Source organism: Phaethon lepturus, unplaced genomic scaffold (assembly GCF_000687285.1).
Source record: "Phaethon lepturus isolate BGI_N335 unplaced genomic scaffold, ASM68728v1 scaffold42481, whole genome shotgun sequence".
Lineage (NCBI taxonomy): Eukaryota > Metazoa > Chordata > Aves > Phaethontiformes > Phaethontidae > Phaethon > Phaethon lepturus.
Genome location: NW_010517775.1, coordinates 13,458 through 31,719, shown reverse-complemented (window position 1 = coordinate 31,719; position 18,262 = coordinate 13,458). Strand labels below are relative to the sequence as shown.

Below are 18,262 nucleotides of genomic sequence, written 5' to 3'. Positions count from 1 at the left end.
TTATTATTATTATTATTATTATTTAGAGCTATTTGTTTTCCATTTGGGGAAATGAGTGAGGCTTCTAAAAAATATTTTTAACAAATGATCAATTCACTCCTCACATTAAAATTTTTCAGCTTAGTTATTTAAAGCATTCTTACATGTTTACCAGTTCTTGGACTACTGAGAGTAGTCACAGGTATTATTGTAGAATTACAGTTATATAATAATAGTCTAATATTTCATCCCGTGTTTCATTTGAATCTTTTCCAAGGCAGGGGACTTTATTTGCTCTAGTTTAGCTGAAGCATAAAGAAATAACTATTCACAAGTCATTCGTGTTGTGATGAGGAATTTCCAAAGAACATGGTAGTAAATGGAACTACAGATCGTAAAGAAACTTACTGATTCTTGGGTCTCTTAAATGTTTTTTGAAGGTTATTTCTTTTTATGTCATTGGTGGTTTCTCTTGCTGCTTCTGAATCTCTTTACGTTCCTTTACTGATGCAACAGCTGGATATATTCTTGGCGCTCACTAGCTGTACGTATCAGGCACTTTGTTCAGCTTTTTGCAAAAAACTGGGTCTGGTTAACCTAGTAGATTCATAGTCCTGATATGTCTTCTATTTGGAGAGAATTTACAAGATTATTTTAGATCGTAACTTAGGTGCCTTCTGTCTGTCTGTAGCTGTCAGAAAACTACAGCTATGAATCACTTTCTGGAGGAATCTGTCTTTCTCCATTGACTTGTATAGGCAGCTTAGAGCTAAACGTTTATAGTTTAGCCTAAATACCCCCTGTAAGGTCTGCCTTCTGTTCTAGTCTGTTCTTTTGTGTGGGAACACATTGACCAAAAATATCTCAGCGTGGTGCACCGGGTTAAGTAATTATATTGATAGCTTGGACTAAATTTGTCTGCTGACAGATTTTATGTAGTTGCCCTCCTTCAGGAGGTGCTGCTGCTGACCAGGTATGCACTGAAAATTGAGTCCTGTTCATTCCTAAAGTGATAATGACTGACAGGTAGAGCCTTTCTGACGGTTATATGTTTCTGTCTGAGAAAAGTTTGTAAGTTCAAACCTGAATAGGCCAGTCATAAAAACTTAACAAAATCTAAATATCGCAAGGCATTGATATCATTCTTATTTCTCTTAGCTGTGCATGGGAGGATTTTTTTTGAAAGAGCTTACCTATTTTGCAGCTTTTCAGACTTCACATATACCTGATATAACTTGGGAATTAATTAAGCTGTTGACAGTGACCATTTGGACAGCAGGACTTTTACCAATGGAAGAAATATTTTATTACTGTCAGGAGACATAGACCAAATAATATGAAAATTCCTGTGGTCTGTTTTCTTCATACAGATACATCACAGTGTTCATAAAAATAAAGTTTTCTTTTAGTCACTTTGGCTTTCAAAATACTGAAATACTGACTAAAATTGATTGGATGGATGTAATTTCAACCTAGGCTTTTATAAAGAGCTTTGATCAGCCATTATTATATATTAAACCATAATGTATAACAAATTTATGAGATAAAATACCTATACAAATTAGATAACAACTAGGGAATGGTGTATAACCATACCATTTCAGAGCTTGCAGAGGAGTAAATGGAGATGATCCAAGGCTTTGGCATTTTTTCTGTTCAGTTAACTGTTAAAATTGAAAAACAGGATGGTGATACATAATTTTGGTGGTATATATATTTGGCATATTTGAGACTAAGAAGAAGACCTTGACTAAGCTAGCGCGGTAGAGAGTGTATTCCACAAAGATCTATGTAAGGAGTATCCTGCATTGGCACATTTACGCTTAAGGATTTGGAATTAATTGTAACTCTCTGGGGGCATGGGCAATGTGCAAGGAACAAACAAAAAGTTCTGGTTTTCTTGGGAGGGGAGTTTAATGGGAAATTCTGAGATTTTGGGGCAATATTATGTCATTAAAAAATAATACAGAGAAAAATACTGTGATACTATCAGTTACTTCCTTTCCTAACACAGTCTAAGAAGGGCAGTGAGCAATTTAGAAGCATGATAGTTGGTGTATCCTAAGCAATGATGAGTTTAATATGAGAAGAATTAATTACTGGGAAAGAAGAGTAAAGCAAGAGGCTCCCATTTAACCTGTTCTGCAATATAAGCATAAAGAGGAAAATTTAGTCTAATTGCAATAAATTCATTGTATATAATAAATATTTCACCAAATTCAGTGTTTTGGAAATGACTTAAGGAAATAACTGTATAGAAAATAGAGGTCAAGTTAGCTGCTGAAGCTAAGGTAAATTTGCAGGTCATCAGTATTTCTGACTGCAAGATTCATTGCCAAATGGGTGTCTTTGGGTTTTTTCCCTCCTACCTTCATAATGTAATTCAAAATTAAAACCGGTACAATTTATGATTTTAACTTTTCTGAAATGGCTGGTACAAACAGACTTTCCTTGGGAGTGGGATATTTAGGTGAATAGCTCTGTTGCTTTCATCAAACGCGTTCCACAAAAGTAAGTTACATTGATTAGCAATTCAATGAAGAAAATAAGTATGATGGTTATTGTATTTTTGCATAATTACAACAAATTTCTCTTTGATTTTAAAATAAATTATGAGAAACATCTGAGAGCAGGAAGAGTAATGCCAAGTGCATAACTCCATTTATTTTGTCACCAGCAGTGGTAACTATATTTTTGAACTCAGAAATACTAAGCCAACAGTAACATGAATTATGCTTTCTTTTTCTTTACAGATGTGCTCTTTATGCCATTGTCCTGGAGCAACCATCGGCTGTGACGTGAAAACATGTCACAAGACATATCACTACTACTGTGCTTTGCATGATAAAGCTCAGATAAGAGAGAAACCCTCACAAGGCATTTACATGTAACTATTATTTATCTGCTATGTTTATTTTTGTATTTATATTTCACATTCTTTAAAAAAAAAAAAAAAAAAAAAACACACCAAAAAAACCCCCAAAAAACAACAAAGCAAAACAGAAAACCCCCACTTTGGAATCTAAACCAAACTGTTGCAAAAAAATTCTAATGATGATTGTGGCATTCAAAATAGTGATGTGCTAGAAAAGCATATTTTCACTGCAAGATTTGTATATCAGTGAGTCTTACAAGTGGGAGAAAAATGTACTGGCATTTAAATTTAAAAGATGAGTAAATAATCTGTGAATCGTGACTGACTTGACAGTTTTCAACTACTTTGTTTATAGGATTTTATGTCGAAAACACAAGAAAACTACGCATAACTCTGAAGGTAAAATTATTCAATATAAATTTTTCCCATTGTAGAAAGATACTTGGTTAAATTTATTTTTTCTGGAGAATATAAATGCTTTCAGTAAAAATTAGAACTACATTTTTTTGAGAAACAGTGAGTTTGGAAACCCATCTGATTTCTGTATATTCTCTAAAAATTATTGGTTGAGGTGGAGGAAACCCCAAAACATAAATTTTAGAATTTTAAGTTTGAGATTAAGTTTGAAAGATTTGATGTTCTGTCAAAACAAAGCTTGGGTGGAAGTAATGTGTTCCCTTCTGGGAAGAAGCTGGCTTATATTTGTAGTTAAATATTCACAATATTAACGTCTAAAATATTTTGTCAGGTAACAGCTGATTTTTGCTATTGCTAAATAGCTATCCTAAATATTCACTATTTTTTAAACTATTAAAAAGAGTTTAACTCTTCAAATAAGAAGGACCCAATAGTAAATGAAAAGGTTTGTGATCAGATCGCTTATATATATTATCATATCACTTATATCACTCAAATATATTTCTGAGTCATTTTGATAAAAAATCTGTATGGATACATTCATAAAAGCTGTGCATCTTTGCAGAGAGAGTAGTGAAATGCATGAGGGGTGATATGCCACAAATGTAGATAAATCATGTGGTCTGTTAAAATTCCAAACTAGTTGTGCTATTGTGTATTTATGCAGGTATTTTTCCTTTTTCCTTTTTTCTACTATATCTGAATTTGGGTCAGCGAACAGTTGTTAGTTTACTTTTTGCATTACTTTCAACTGAAATGTCATCAGATTCAACTAATAAGGAGTATGTGACTCTATTTAGTGAAGATCCAATTTCATAAATTACTTCAGTTTCTTTCTGCCAAATGTATTTTTAAGGTAATATACCACTTTTTATGCTACAGATGGTATATTAATGGTAAGGTTTGGATGTTACTTCAGTGTTTAGAAAGATATTGAAGGCAGTAGAAAATCTGAAGTGAAAACGGATATTTTTTTTTTTTTTTTTGGTCTATTTAAATAATTGTTGTGGGCTTTGTGCAAAATACTCTCTGATTTTGCTATTACTATGTTTAAACAAGAAAAGCAGTATATATGTTACATTAATTCTCCATAGAGACAGGGACACATTATCTTGTAGTTTGGCATTTTGTTTCTTTGTCTTGGGGTTTGTTTTGCTTGTTAGCATAAATAGAATATGAAAGACATTTGAGTCCAGAGAGAGATTAATCTCTTTAACTGATATTTAAACATAATCTTTTATACTTATTCACAAATGGCTCAGTGTTTGACATCTATTGAAAAATGCCTCCAATTCTGCATGGAGCCCAATGCCAATGGATGAGTTTCTCTGCTTGGAATTCCTTGCAGGATTTGAACTTGTGCTTTTCTTTAAGAGTTCTCAGAAATCATTACCTCCAATTCTACGATGTCATTCTCTAACAGCAAAGGCTTTTAAATTTTTATGTGGATATATTTGAGAAGACATGGGAAAAATTACTAGAGGCATAGTGGCTCTTTTTTTTTTTTCCTCAATGTTGATGGTGGCAGTTTATTAAAACATTAAACTAGACTCATCCAAAGAGACTCTTAGATTGAGGGTAGGAGAAGGAGAAATAAACAACATCATTCAGAAGAACTGAGTCCAAAGAACCTAATAGTATCTTACTTAGCATTTAACTTTGCACACATTTTTTTGTTCAAAATACTTAGTTCTGTTATGCTTTACACTTCTAGAAATATGTGTAGCTATACTTTACATTTTTGTTTTCTGTTTTTTGTTTAATATTTGACTGAAATTTTATCCAATGCTCTTTCCCAAAGAATATGTTCTCTTTTTAGTCCGTACAGTTTAGGGAAATATACCCATAGATGATTATTACTTACAGTTGCGGATTTGATAATGCCAGAAGCTGGGGATCTTTTGTGATAGACCTCCTTCAAGTCAAAGAAAGTAAAAATACATATTGCATCTGTCTTATGGAAATGACTCTTGTACAGCAATGGTATTTTGCTACATTGAAAACTAATTACATTTTCGAGACAGAAATATACAGGCTGGTTTTCAGAGTTTAAGAATGAACTTTGGAAGATTTGTTTCTTAGTATTTAAATGCTGAAATCTGCTCAGTGAAACGGTAACTGGAAGATGTTGGATGGTGAGATTAAGCTTTATGTATGTATTTTGTTGGTTTATTTCTTGAGGAAAATGTGAATGTCAAAGAGGAATTTAAACGTGAAAGAATGGTGGTATGTGAAACCAGAAAGGACTTGCAGAGAAGAGTGAACAGACTAGATAGGGATACTAGGTGCTAACACAGCAGCTTTTCTTTTTCTCTTGCTTTTGTATCATTTTCATGAATCCTTGCTCTTGACAGTGTTTTAATAACAGAATAGTTAAAGCTCCACTGCGGTTATGTCACTCAATGTGCACAGAAGCACTGGAATTATCAGTCCTTTTTAATGAAAACTTATTGCTCCTGCTCTGGGATGCTGTTGGGTTTTTTTTTTCTTCTTGGTCACTGTAGAACATCTGTTTTTATATATCGTTTGTCCTCTGTATCCAGATTTAATTTTTGCAGTCCAAATATTTTTATGATGTCACTTTTATTAGTGGATGTTGGAAGAGTTTTTAGGAGTGTTTGGTTTGGTGCAGTCCAGAACAGTTTATCTTCTGTAGGCAGTACTGCTGCATAATACTGAGGTTTTTCCTTACCTTCCCTAGAAAAGAGATGCTTTTGGGGGCATACTTGTTCAAGTCTGAGATCTGGCTAATGCACCTTTTGTTAGAAGTGGCTGGTTTAAAAAGAGTATCTGTTAGCCATTTAATAACGGTTAAAGAAAATTTCTTGAGGCTGCATGGAAATGTGGTTGAAGGACCTATGTTGGAATTAAAGTTACCCAGTTAAAACCTAATAAAAAGGACATCTTAGATGTTATTTATTGCTGTCATGGAGTTCAAATGGCAGGAGAATTTGTCAGACTAAGTATCTCTCTACTCATCAAGACAACATTAAGGAGTGATGGGAGTTCATTTTCCTTTAATTGACAGAGTTGCTGAACTACCTTCTGTTTTCTTTGAATATAAAAATATGAAACATGGCAGCAAAGTATGGTGCTCTTAAAGTCATTATGTGTGTCAGCAGGTTGTGGGGTTTGTCTAATTTATATGGCCTAGCCTTCAGGGGACATAGAATAGGAAGATTGTATTTCTCCTGTATTTCCTGTGTGTATATATATTTCGGAGTGATTCGTCTGTGCTGTGTTCACACTAACTAGAAAAAGGACAGTGAAAGTGAGGGACTCTCACACTTTGTACTAGGGCTGTGAGGTCAACAGATTTGAAGGCACCTGCTCAGAGGAGCAGACCAAGTTACTGAAAGCTTTGTGTCTAGATTTTTGTCTTGCTGGTTACCAATCTAACAAAATAATCTGACCTGAACTTCAGGTAATAGTTTAATTCATAATTTAGGCAAGCCATCTAAGTTTTCAGTACCTAATAGGTTACAGGAATTGGTGTCAGTGCTGTGAAACTATCACAGCTAACTATTAGCTGAATACTGTTCAGTTTGATACAATTGCATTTATTTTTGAAGAACAGAGTATTGTTGAACTAAGGTTTTGGAACTGTTTGTTGGAATTTATTCCAATGTACTGGAAATAATTGTTGAAAAAAATGAAATCCGGTATCTTCCGTTTCCCTGCAGGTGGGGCTGCCCTGGCCCCTGTGTTGAATTTAAACCAAATTCAGCTGATCAGGAATAGTTTATATTAAAGTAAGATAAGAATGTAATTTCATTCTTCTGTTACATAGAAGTAAAACAAAGAATAATGAAGACAGCCATGTGACTGTCTATTGTTAACGGTTAAAACAGATGCTTGGGAACTGTGGGGTCAGAAAATGAAGTGTCCATAATTCCTATTGTAGCTGTACTCAAAGCCTCAGGGAATTATGTTTCCACAATGGAAATAAGGACATTCCCTGTCTCGGCATCCTTTTCATGTTCTTCTAAAGATCAAACATGAAATCTATGCTTCTCATACTGCTCACTAAGTCAAGTCAGAATAATATTTCTCTGTGAGACCTATTTAGAGATGCTGCAATCTATATTAAACCGAGTACTTCTCAAAGCACTGTTGTAAGCCAGAGGCTGGCAGGAAAAACATCTGAAACTTTTTGCCATTATGGTCAGGTAACATCCTGATTCATCTTTGTATTCTTTAATCAGTGTTTGTTCATAGTTGCATTTTCTATAACACCGTTCACAGCATAAGCTAACCTAACATTGTATGATTAATGCAGTCAGGTATAAAAGTTTCCGTAACGTTGCAGTTTGGTGTCATTTCAGTTCTGCTGGTGGATGGTAACAAATTCTTCCTGGGCTCTGCTAACTTACCCTTCTTTGTTGTCCGTCTTACGGAGAGCGCTGCTCTGAATGTGGTATCAAATGTATACGTAGTGTTATGACAAAACTAGTTGGTCCAGACAGTAAGTTAGCAATCTCCTATGCAGTCCATTATAGACTGATGAAGTATTTTGCAGAAGCATCATAATGGTGTTTTCATATGGAAAAATGCACAGCTAATGGAAAAGGAAAAGATGTAAAAGTAATGTGGTGAATGGTTTGTCCTATCTGAGGAGGTGTTGTGTGGTGTTTACATTATAATTCTTCCTATCTAGGCAAGATGTTGTACAAATAGAAACTTGGTCAGCTAACTCATACTTAACAGCTTTATTATACCAGTTGTCATAAGCTTTCTGATTATGCAGATAAGCTAAGTGTATTGTCTGCCTTCAGTCTTTGCTAACGATTATTTGCTTGAAAAAGCATTTAGATTGTGTGGTTTTCAAGGACAATTTTATTCATATTTCTATGTTAAATGTACTTACTTAAATCTCTAATCTCAAATACTTTATAACATAGATACTATTCAGTCAAAAATAGCTTTTGGGTAAGAGTCATCAGTTTCTTGAGGTATCTGATACTTTTGGAAAACTTCTTAGTGACGGGGCCTAAGGAGTAATTTAATTTTTTCCCTCTCCACTCCTACTTTCTCCAGTTTAGATATGTTTCATGTAGCTTAGTCTTTTTCCATTAAAAAAACCCCCTAAAAATTATATTCATAATTTTGATTGTTAATTTCACATAATTTGCTGATAAAAGCTACTATTATTTCATGATCACTTTACCTGATTCTGTATTTGCTTACAAGGGTTTTTATGCAAATCTCTGGTTCTTATTAATACTTATAGATGCATTCACCTTTGTATTATTCACTAATGGGACAGTAAGATTTTCCATATTTTTTGACATTTCTTTTCACTTTAAAGTAATTATGTTGCCACATATGGCTCATTGGGTTTCAGCCATATTTTAAGGACATCTTGCTTTAACATGCTAAAGTACTTTTTTCTTTCTCTGTTATATTCTGTTTCTCTTATAAAAATCTAGTAAGGTTGATTTTGTTCTTTGTCATTTTTAGAGTTTCTCTTTTATCCCAAATGCACTGTAAAACTTCAAATACATATGTGTGATTTCAGATTTACATAACAGCATGTCTAAACCACTTCCACATTCTACATTTTGGCTTCTTTTTATGTACAGTCCTACTTGCAAATACATTTTGCCAGTCAATTTGGTTATTATCTTCCTCATACATACTTAGCCCCCTTTGCTTCTGGCTCAGTCTGTTGTTTAAGGAGGTGGATGCAGAGAGCAGTATTAGCCTTTATTGTACACATCCTCTTTTTATTTGTTCTTTAAATCACTTAATTGTTTTATTACTTTTGCTTTGACCTAGCTTTTGGAAAAGGGTGATTCCGTGTATATTTCAAGCTGATGCGATATAGAATAGATCAGTGATATCTCAGCCTCTTCTCTGCCAAGCCTTATTTTAAACAGCAAAACATCTTGATCCTTTTTCCTCCTAGTCATGATCAAAGGAGAATTTTTAGATTTCTCTCTGAAGCTGAGATTCCCTGTTAACAGTTTATGTAATACAGCATTTTGCTGGTCTTCTTTTTGTGGTACTTTGTACTGCTCATGGATTTCTAAAATGCAAATTCGGGGCTGGTTGCTGCTCATCTTTTTGCTCATCTGAATTTACAATATCGTGTTCTTAGGTGCTTTTTAAAATGTAGAATGTTTCCTCTTCATTTCTACCCCCACCCCTCCTTCTCAGACCGTATTGCGCATTAAGCTTGTTTTTTCAGATGTAGCATTTAGGGACTGCTGAAGAAAGCTGATAAGATACCTCCTTTGAAGACTTTAGATAAAGTTATGTTGAGAATATTGTGATGATTTTAAAGTCGATGGGATATGGGATGGGGGGCAGCTGAAGAATATCTAGGGAATCTCAGGGGATTCAGAGTATGGGTGATATCCATGATAAAACGTCATCTGGTCAGGGGGGAGTTGAACAACTTTTTGTGTTTTCCTTAGTTCAAGCTGACATGAGAAGTTGGAAACACCCAACCATCAGATGCCAGGGAAACAGGGTAAGCTGGCAGTGGGCTTGAGGGGAGGGATAGGGCACAAACCAAATTGTATATTGAACAGTTAAGACCATCCAAGGCAGGTGTATTTTAAAGCTGGTTACAACCTCTTTCTTCCTGTACTGTTACACTAGTTCATAGTGCTGTTAAAAATGAGAGAAACTTTAATGTTTTGAGGTATCAGTCTTGCAGATAGATGTGGTAGAGCAGATCCTCGCATATCGGTGGCGTTAATCTGTAGGTCCAAGGTCAACTTGTAGGAGACCTAAATCTGCAAGGAATTTTATTTTAATGGCGTATCGTGTAGCATCTAGATTTCAGTGAACTCTGAAATTTTTTGGAAGTACTAGTTTTGAGCACAGAAAAGGGGTCCTCCTTTGAGGAAAGCTGTGCAATCTTGATGCTTTTTTAATCTTACACTGAAACCATCTTTTAAAAATACAGCATTTTTACTTTCAAATCTTAAATACTCTCATAATTGTAGACTAAAAAATAGCACTTAAGAACTTATTCTATAAGGAGGCTGTGACATTTCTTATAGAAATCTGGCTTTCATAACGTGTACTTGGTTTTTAGCAGTTATGATTCACTTCCAGTTTTGAAAGTGTGACTGTAGAAAGTTCCGGATATGCTTGAATGTTATTTAGAAAATAAGAGCTAAGAGGTGGAAAGCATTATGGTTGACAGAATTGATAAGGAGCTTTGGAAAAAATAAGGAATGTTGGTGAATGGACTACATTTTGCTTCATCAAATACAGTAGGGAAATCTGGAATGATTTTGGAAGGAATATGTTTAACTTGTTACTGATGTTATTTAAAGGGTCACGAATTCAATAGTCACATTTTTGTAAGACTTTTTTCTAGAATAATTATCTATGATTTCTGTAAATGTAAGACTAGAGACTAAGATTCACAAATGTCTTTTAATGCATTGGTGGAGAGTTCATTTGGTGAGGGACAAGACGAAAGAGAATTCTTTTCTTTGAAAGAGGTTTTCAGGTTGTAATAAAATTTGCTATGTGCAGTCTGAGAAATACAATATCTAAACTGCATAATCTTGCTTGGGGAATTCAGCAAGTAATTATAAATGAAAAATGATATTAAATAGTAAATGCTGAGAAGAAAATGTGAAATGTATTGTTTCATTAGATAATCCATGTCATCATGTATTTTATTTTTTCAGAGTAAAATAAATGGTGCTTTTGTCATCTAATTAGAAAAGAATAGTATATATATATATTAAAGCATAGGAATGTTGTGGTAGATAGACTGGTGTGTTTTAGTAGCAACTTGGGAATATCTGTATATAGCTGAATAATCTGCCAATTTAAGGCAAAATAATTTGCAGATTTGTATTAATTTATTATCAAATTTTTGCCTCTTTCTAACCATACAATCGAGTAAAGCTTTGTGGGAATTATGTTTCAGTATAACCTGTTGTGATGCATTTGGATTAGTTTTCTGTCCTTCGTTAATAAATATGTGAGAAGCTGTAGCTTTCTTGGGGATTAGCAACAGATGTGATAGTCTAAGCTTAACAGGATACACTTGTATGCAAGGCCTTGGGCCAGTAGTCCAGTTATCTTCTACTCCAGGTTGATAGCTGTGGAATATGTTCAAGTCTTTGACTTCAAACTTTTGTGCAGTTGAGTCACTGTCAATCGTAAGATAGAAATGTGATTTGATTTTTATGTGATAATATGTAAGAAAGACAAGTTCTGGCAAAGCAGCATTTAGTTTCAAAGTAAGATGTCCTGTCTGGATACTGAGACCACGATATAATGGCAATAAGTGCCATAGCAGTGTTTTAATAATAATAATAATACCACAACTGTTAAGTGGCCCATTAATGTATAAAGTAGATGTTCTAAATCTTCCATTTGGGGCTTGTACTGATATTTGTGGTTTGGATTTTGAGAAATTTAAGTTCTTTAGTGGTGTGTGTGCATGTTTCTTTAAACAAGTCTGCTGAAATATCTTTGCAGTTTGAGCAGGGGTGGGTGTTACATATTAAATGAAAAAAGAAAGATGCTCCTGTGAGCAGCTGATGGTCAGGAAAGTTGCTAGGGACTAGACAGAGCTGTTTATTCAGTATCAGATATAACTTAACTAGATCATGTTGGAAGCAACCTTAAGTTTGCAGAATTGATCTGTATTAACTGTAGAGCTTTGAGTAATGAAAAAGACAGTCTGCTAGAACACTGGACTACAGTTCTGCGTAGCATTGAGCAGTTGACCTGACATTTTCAAAGGAACTTGTCAGACCTCTTTGGTACGTCTGTATTAAAAATTTACGTTCTTATATTCTTAACGGTCTGTAAATACTTTATCTGAGATATTGTCAGTATGGATGATTTTCTGTAAACTGGTGTCTGCTTTTAGCTGTAGATATAAAAATGAAATTTTAGATTTGTTTCATGGAGGCAAAATATAGTTCAGTTTTAAAACTTGATGTTATTGTGATAGCCAAAATGGGTCAATTTTTTTCTTAAGTCAAAAAGTATCAATTAATAAAGCAAGAGAGGTATTATTTAGAAACACTGGCATAATATCAAGGGCAATTTACATTGGAGTTATGCATCTTAAAAAAATAAATTAAAAGCTTATTTCATGGTTGCAAAAATTTTCTGGTTTCAGTGTAGTTTAAATGAGTTATTTTCAGTGGACTTGAATATATATATCTGAGGACACACTTTGGGTCTGAAAGTAGAAGTTGTAATAAATCCTAAAGCTTCTTCATATATTATGCTATAAAGACACATCACAAAGCCATGTGATATGTATAAAGAAGTAAATAATGTTTTCAGGATCTGCAGTTGCATGTTTGTAATAAATGGGAAAAAATTGCTATTTTTATTTCTCACCAAAATACAGAAAATACAGGTTATGTTTTTTTCTTGTCTGTTTGGTTTTTAGTTTGTTTGTTTGTTTGTGGAGGGTTTGTTTTTGTTGGTTGGTTTACATAAAATTTTTGAGAATGTTTAATAATGTTTTCTAATTTCTAAAGCAGATTTAGAAGAAAGTATCAATGAACACGAGTTGGAGCCTTCACCTCCCAAAGGAAAAAGGAGGGGTCGTAAGGGAAAGCCAAGAAAAACAAATTTAAAAGGGCAATCAGAAGACACTAGATCTACGTCCTCACATGGCACAGATGAAATAGAAAGCAGTTCCTATGTAAGCAGTAAATATGCTAAACTTCTTAGAAGACAGAATTGCATATTTCTTCTCTGCAAATATAACTTTTATTAAAATTTGCATTTGTCTGAGCCTCCAGCTGGTGGCCACAGGCTTTTAAAATTACAACCTTATTTGTAACCCAGCAGTATATTTTAGTAAAATGTTTTTCTTTCAGAGAGACAGGTCTCCCCACAGAAGCAGCCCCAGTGATACAAAACCTAAATGTGGATTCTGTCATGCAGGTGAAGAAGAAAATGAAGCTAGAGGAAAGCTTCATATATTTAATGCCAAAAAGGCTGCAGCGCACTATAAGTGCATGGTGAGTAACACTATTGTTGTTAACCAGTCTATTATGTGAATGTTGTCTGAATTGCTATTTTAGATTTTAATACAGTACCCTCATATGTAATTATGCACGAGTATTGTCTGTGTGCTGACGATCTCTTCAAGCACTGAAGTGTTGCAAAGTGAGCAATTCATTTATTTTCACTGCGGGCAATATGGATAAAAGCTGGCTACGTGCTAAGAGATGAAATTCGCTCAGGGAGACTCTTTAGCTTATTAAAAATGCTCCCTTAGCATCTGAATGCATACACAATATTTGAACAGGAAGACAGTTTTAACTAAAAGGCTCCACCCCAAAAGTAAAATACCTTTACTCCACAGGCATTCAGGCAAAATCCAGGAAGAATCCATGAACTTCACTAATTTTTTGACCAGTGGATTCAGGCTGTGTGACTCAAGCAGAGTGGGACGTGGAAATTCTAGAAAGCCCTTGTTTTTTTAGATGATCACATTTATAGAACTGTCAGCCTGAAAAGAATCTGCTAATTTCAATAAACATGAGCAGCAGATAGTGCTATCTTTCATATAACTGGTTCTATGAATGAGGTAGGGCTGTCAGTAACAAACCTCAGTGGTTCCTGTTGTACTTCAAAAGGAGTAAATAGTCCAGGCAATCTGTGGAGTGTTAATTGTCTGCCTATACCTAGCCTCACTAAAAAAGGAGCTGGTGTGTGCCAGCAGCCTTCAATCTTAGAGTATTCTTCACTGCTTTGTGTACCTGAGCTTCAGTTTTAAGACAGTTTAAACTGAATATAGCAGGATGATGATAGGAGGGATGGTACTTATGTGCTCCATTGTCATCCCTCAGGGCTTTTCAGGTGTGTTGACATCAGCTCTGCTGTGAAGCTGAATTATTTATATGTCACAGGGAAGGAAATGGAATATTCCTAAAAAGTTCAGCAGTGTAATTGATAATATTGCCCATTTATTACTTCGTGTTTTCATCATGTCATTATTTCCTGTCTACTCCTTTGTCTTTTAAAATACATTTCTCCAAGGCAACAAATATAATTAAAGCAGTCAGGTGGGTATCAGAAAGAATACTCATCATGCCAATTACTCAGCATGGGTTTTTTTTCCTAGTTTGTTGCTAAAGCACATGCTGTCTGAGATCACAGAAGGGGATGTTCAATACTCAGTTATTCCTGCACATAAAAAAATTTCTAATCATGTTGATGACCTGGAATTATTTTGACTTGCTTGTTTTACAGTTGTTCTCTTCTGGCACTGTCCAGCTAACAACAACTTCAAGGGCAGAGTTTGGTGATTTTGATATCAAAACTGTACTTCAAGAAATCAAGAGAGGAAAAAGAATGGTATGTATCTGCAGAACATGATGAATGTGTTAGTGGTTCTATTATGGTCTATATAGCTCTGCCTCCTTCCTTTTATGAAACAATCTTTTCCATCTGTTTCTAAACAGAAAATTTAAATGTATGGTTACTTCTGGGACAGGTAACCACATAGAAATCACCTTAAAAATTAGTGGTGTTTGGGCATGTGGTATTTAGGGTTCTATATGACAATGTACATAGTAAATTATTATTAGCCTTCCTATAACTATAAGAGAATAACAGCTTTGGATCCTGTGTTACTAAAAGCACACTGTGTAAAACTACAAATAAACTTAGAGAATATGTTCATGCAGTGACGTGTTTCTAACTGTTTTGATGTTTTAATATGAAAATATGTTAAGGCCTCAGGGAGGGGGATGTTGGTAAAATGTCACATGTGTTTTATTAAAATTCAGCATGTTTTTAAAGTGGTAAAAGATTTATAAGGGGTAAAAAGAAAACAAACAACTCCTAACAATATTGTTCCTTGAAAAAAAAAACCCAAACATTTAAGATTCATCTTGTATTTAACATACTAACTTCAGTGGCAATAAAATGATCTTGGAAATATGATACTGTGTGCAATCATGTAGCAATTTTCAATGCAATGGACAGGTAAATCCTAGTGTTCATATTTTAATAGGTTAGCATTACACAGTTTCTGTTTTACAGTTTCTTTGATTAACTTTTCATTGGAAGGATGATCTGCCAGAGAAATTACTCTGTTCCAAAATGGTAGCCATAAATATGAGGAATACTAAACTGAATACTAAGCTTTGAAAGGCTGAACAGTGTCATTCTCTTCTTTCCCCTGTGCAGAAATGCACACTTTGCAGCCAGCCTGGTGCAACTATTGGGTGTGAAATTAAAGCCTGCATAAAAACATACCATTACCACTGTGGAGTAGAAGACAAAGCTAAATACATTGAGAATATGTCACGAGGAATTTATAAGTAAGGACCTATGTAGTTCTTGAATCTATAATGAAAGTGAAGATATTTCATGGCTTTTTTTCTGCCTAACTTGGCTAGTCAAGTATGTTATTAAAAAAGAGAATATTATTTCCTTAAAATTATATTTTTAAGTAATTGTTGACTTGGCAAAATATTTCCGTTACTCTGCTAATTTACAGTTTCTGTAGTAGTGTTGTAATAGGAGAAATGAGAAAATTAATTGACTTGTGGTATATTTTCCTCCTCAATTAATCTGTAATTTATACTGAGGAAACCCTGGATAATTTATGTCATGATTCCTCCATATTGATACGTTTTGTATCTTATTTTCTGGGGTTTTTTGGACCCTGTACCTTTCCATACTTGCTTGCTGAACTGCTGGCGTTCGTGACTTGGCTGCAGTTGAGTTGCCAGTGTGGTTGTGCCCACAAGAGGGCATTCTCTGAGCAATGTAGTAGCAGTTCTTGAAAACTAGAATTGATCAAAGTTTTGTTAGCTAGTCTTCAACCTTGTTTTCTTTCTCAGTTTAACTGATGCTTGACTGAAAACCACGAAGGACTTGAGTTAGCAACTTTTAGCACATCTCAAAACTAACTGAGAGGAAAGTCTAGTTTTGATAGATGTTTTCAGTAAATGTCCTCACTGTTTCTTTTATTGCGCTAGACTCTATTGTAAAAACCATAGTGGAAATGATGAAAGAGATGAAGAGGATGAAGAAAGAGAAAGCAAAAGCCGTGGCAAATCAGGCACTGACCATAATGACATTCCTCAGCAGCAGCTCAATGGAAACTAGGTATGGAAGTTACTCCTGACAGATCTGTTACCGAGACTGAAACGCAATATACGTTTAATGTAGTTTATTGCAGTGAAGTATTTAAATCTAGTGTATGCAGATAAGTACCTTCTACTGGCATACTGTAGAAAAACGGGGAGGATTTGTTGTTTTTTAAATTCCGCTGACTTTGTAACTATAAAAAGGGAGGCCCTCATTTCTATTGCTAAATATAGATGTAATGTCAGAGCTGCTAAATGCTTTTCTGTATGATTTTAAATTTACTATTGTTTTCATCATTTTTTAAACAGGTTCAAGGGACAGAGTTATAGAACTGGGAATGGCTAAGACATCATAACTACTAATTCTTTTAAATTGTTTTCTAAAATCAGAAAAGGGTTAGTAACTTTTTACTACCCAACTCTGTTAGAAATTTCATTGAACTGCCTGAAACGTTCATGTGTGTGAGCCTTCAGTAAGTGGCAGAGTTTTACATGTCAATATTACGTAGTTTGTAGTCTGCAGTGTCTGGAAAAAATGAAACACTATATAAATGATATGTAATATGTACAGTGTCAAAAGTTAAGGCAGACATTGAAATGAAGTAAGATCTATATTTCTGGACTGAATAAAAACCTTAAGATTTGGAATGTGTAAGTTGTTTAGTGGATTCATGCAATGAGGGAAGGTCTTAGCTAGTTTAATTAACAACATGGACAGTTCGTGGTGGCAACAAGCTGGTACTTTGTGAATTTTGCATTTTCTTCATACACAAGTTACGGAGGCTATTACATGGGAAAGCTGCGCTCTGTTTTTGCTTGCAAAGCACACAGTAGAAAAGGACTCAGTGTACACCGAAGCACGCTTGAACATTTCAGGTTGTTCCTGTTGTGATTGCTCATTCCGCCCAGCATTGTTTGCGGGAGATTTACTTGAGCAGCTGTTGGTTCTGAGCTGTGAGCTTTAGAACTCATGCCAAAGGGCTGTAGTTCATTCTTTCCCCAACAACGACCCACCTCTTTCTGTGTCCCTGATTTACAAAGAACACTTCACTAAGTGTGATTAAAACCTTACTATACAAATGTTTGGACTCTGCAGCCCAATCTCTTTTACTTCAGAGTAACAACTCTTAACTCACTATGGAATTTAGCCACCATATCTGACGTCCATACCTCAAGTGTTCTGTGTTGTGTGGAACACTTCATGTTTTGTCCAGAATATGCATAAAGGTCCCATATTCTGTAAGAAGAATGAGGAAACAACCTTTTTTGCTAGATTGGTATTTATTTTTTAATCTTATGACCACTATATGAGAAACTTTGCTTATCATCCTTATTGTTTTCGTGATTATTTTTTCTCTTTCTCTCAAGTCAACAATCATGTCATGGAATTCTACTTGCTAGAGTTTGCTGTTCCTTTAGGGAATAATCAGATCTAGGCTATACCAAACCTGACAGATCAGTCCTCTGACTGCTTTCAAAACACCTCATCATTTCTAATGGCTACTAGCTTCTTCAATTGGTCTGTTAAAGCACATTCTCAGACTTACTTAAATAAAACCAAAAAGCTGAATCTAGTCCACATGTTTGTCTGTTGCTATCGCATCACCTTATTGTTTGTTTAGGGTTTTGACTTGTTTCACTCTGAACTCCCAACAAAACTTCTGGATTTGAAGAAAGGAAACAAGCAAAATACACTGATTTGACTATAAACTGCTACAGTTCCTCTGTGATTGGTATTGCAAAAACGGCTCATTTGTAACATGCGTTTCTGTAGCATTTTTTACTTGTATTTTTAAAAGATTTAACGTGTGTCATTTGTCTTCTTATGCATTCCCTTAATGTCTTGAGGGACTCAATTACTGTATATTGGAATTTCTAACATTTTACCTGTTAGAATTCAATCAATTCTGTTTGCTTTCCTGGAGAATAATGCCAT

The 18,262-nt window shown here is 34.6% G+C and overlaps 1 protein-coding gene across 1 annotated transcript; it reads left to right on the top strand.

Moving 5' to 3' along the window:
- The first annotated feature begins 2,734 nt into the window (after nt 1–2,734).
- On the top strand, nt 2,735–17,598 carry PHF6 (PHD finger protein 6). Its single transcript, XM_010296488.1, has 8 exons — nt 2,735–2,866; nt 3,210–3,253; nt 12,754–12,917; nt 13,096–13,239; nt 14,477–14,581; nt 15,419–15,552; nt 16,216–16,345; nt 16,636–17,598. Coding segments are annotated over exons 1-7 (723 nt in total). The 5' UTR covers nt 2,735–2,864; the 3' UTR covers nt 16,636–17,598.
- The last annotated feature ends 664 nt before the right edge of the window (nt 17,599–18,262 follow it).

What these genes read in the sequence shown, in the direction of transcription:
- PHF6 (XM_010296488.1), top strand. An exon ending in CAGCGCACTATAAGTGCATG is followed by an intron (nt 13,240 to 14,476) that starts GTGAGTAACACT and finishes CTTGTTTTACAG; the next exon opens with TTGTTCTCTTCTGGCACTGT. An exon ending in TCAAGAGAGGAAAAAGAATG is followed by an intron (nt 14,582 to 15,418) that starts GTATGTATCTGC and finishes TCCCCTGTGCAG; the next exon opens with AAATGCACACTTTGCAGCCA.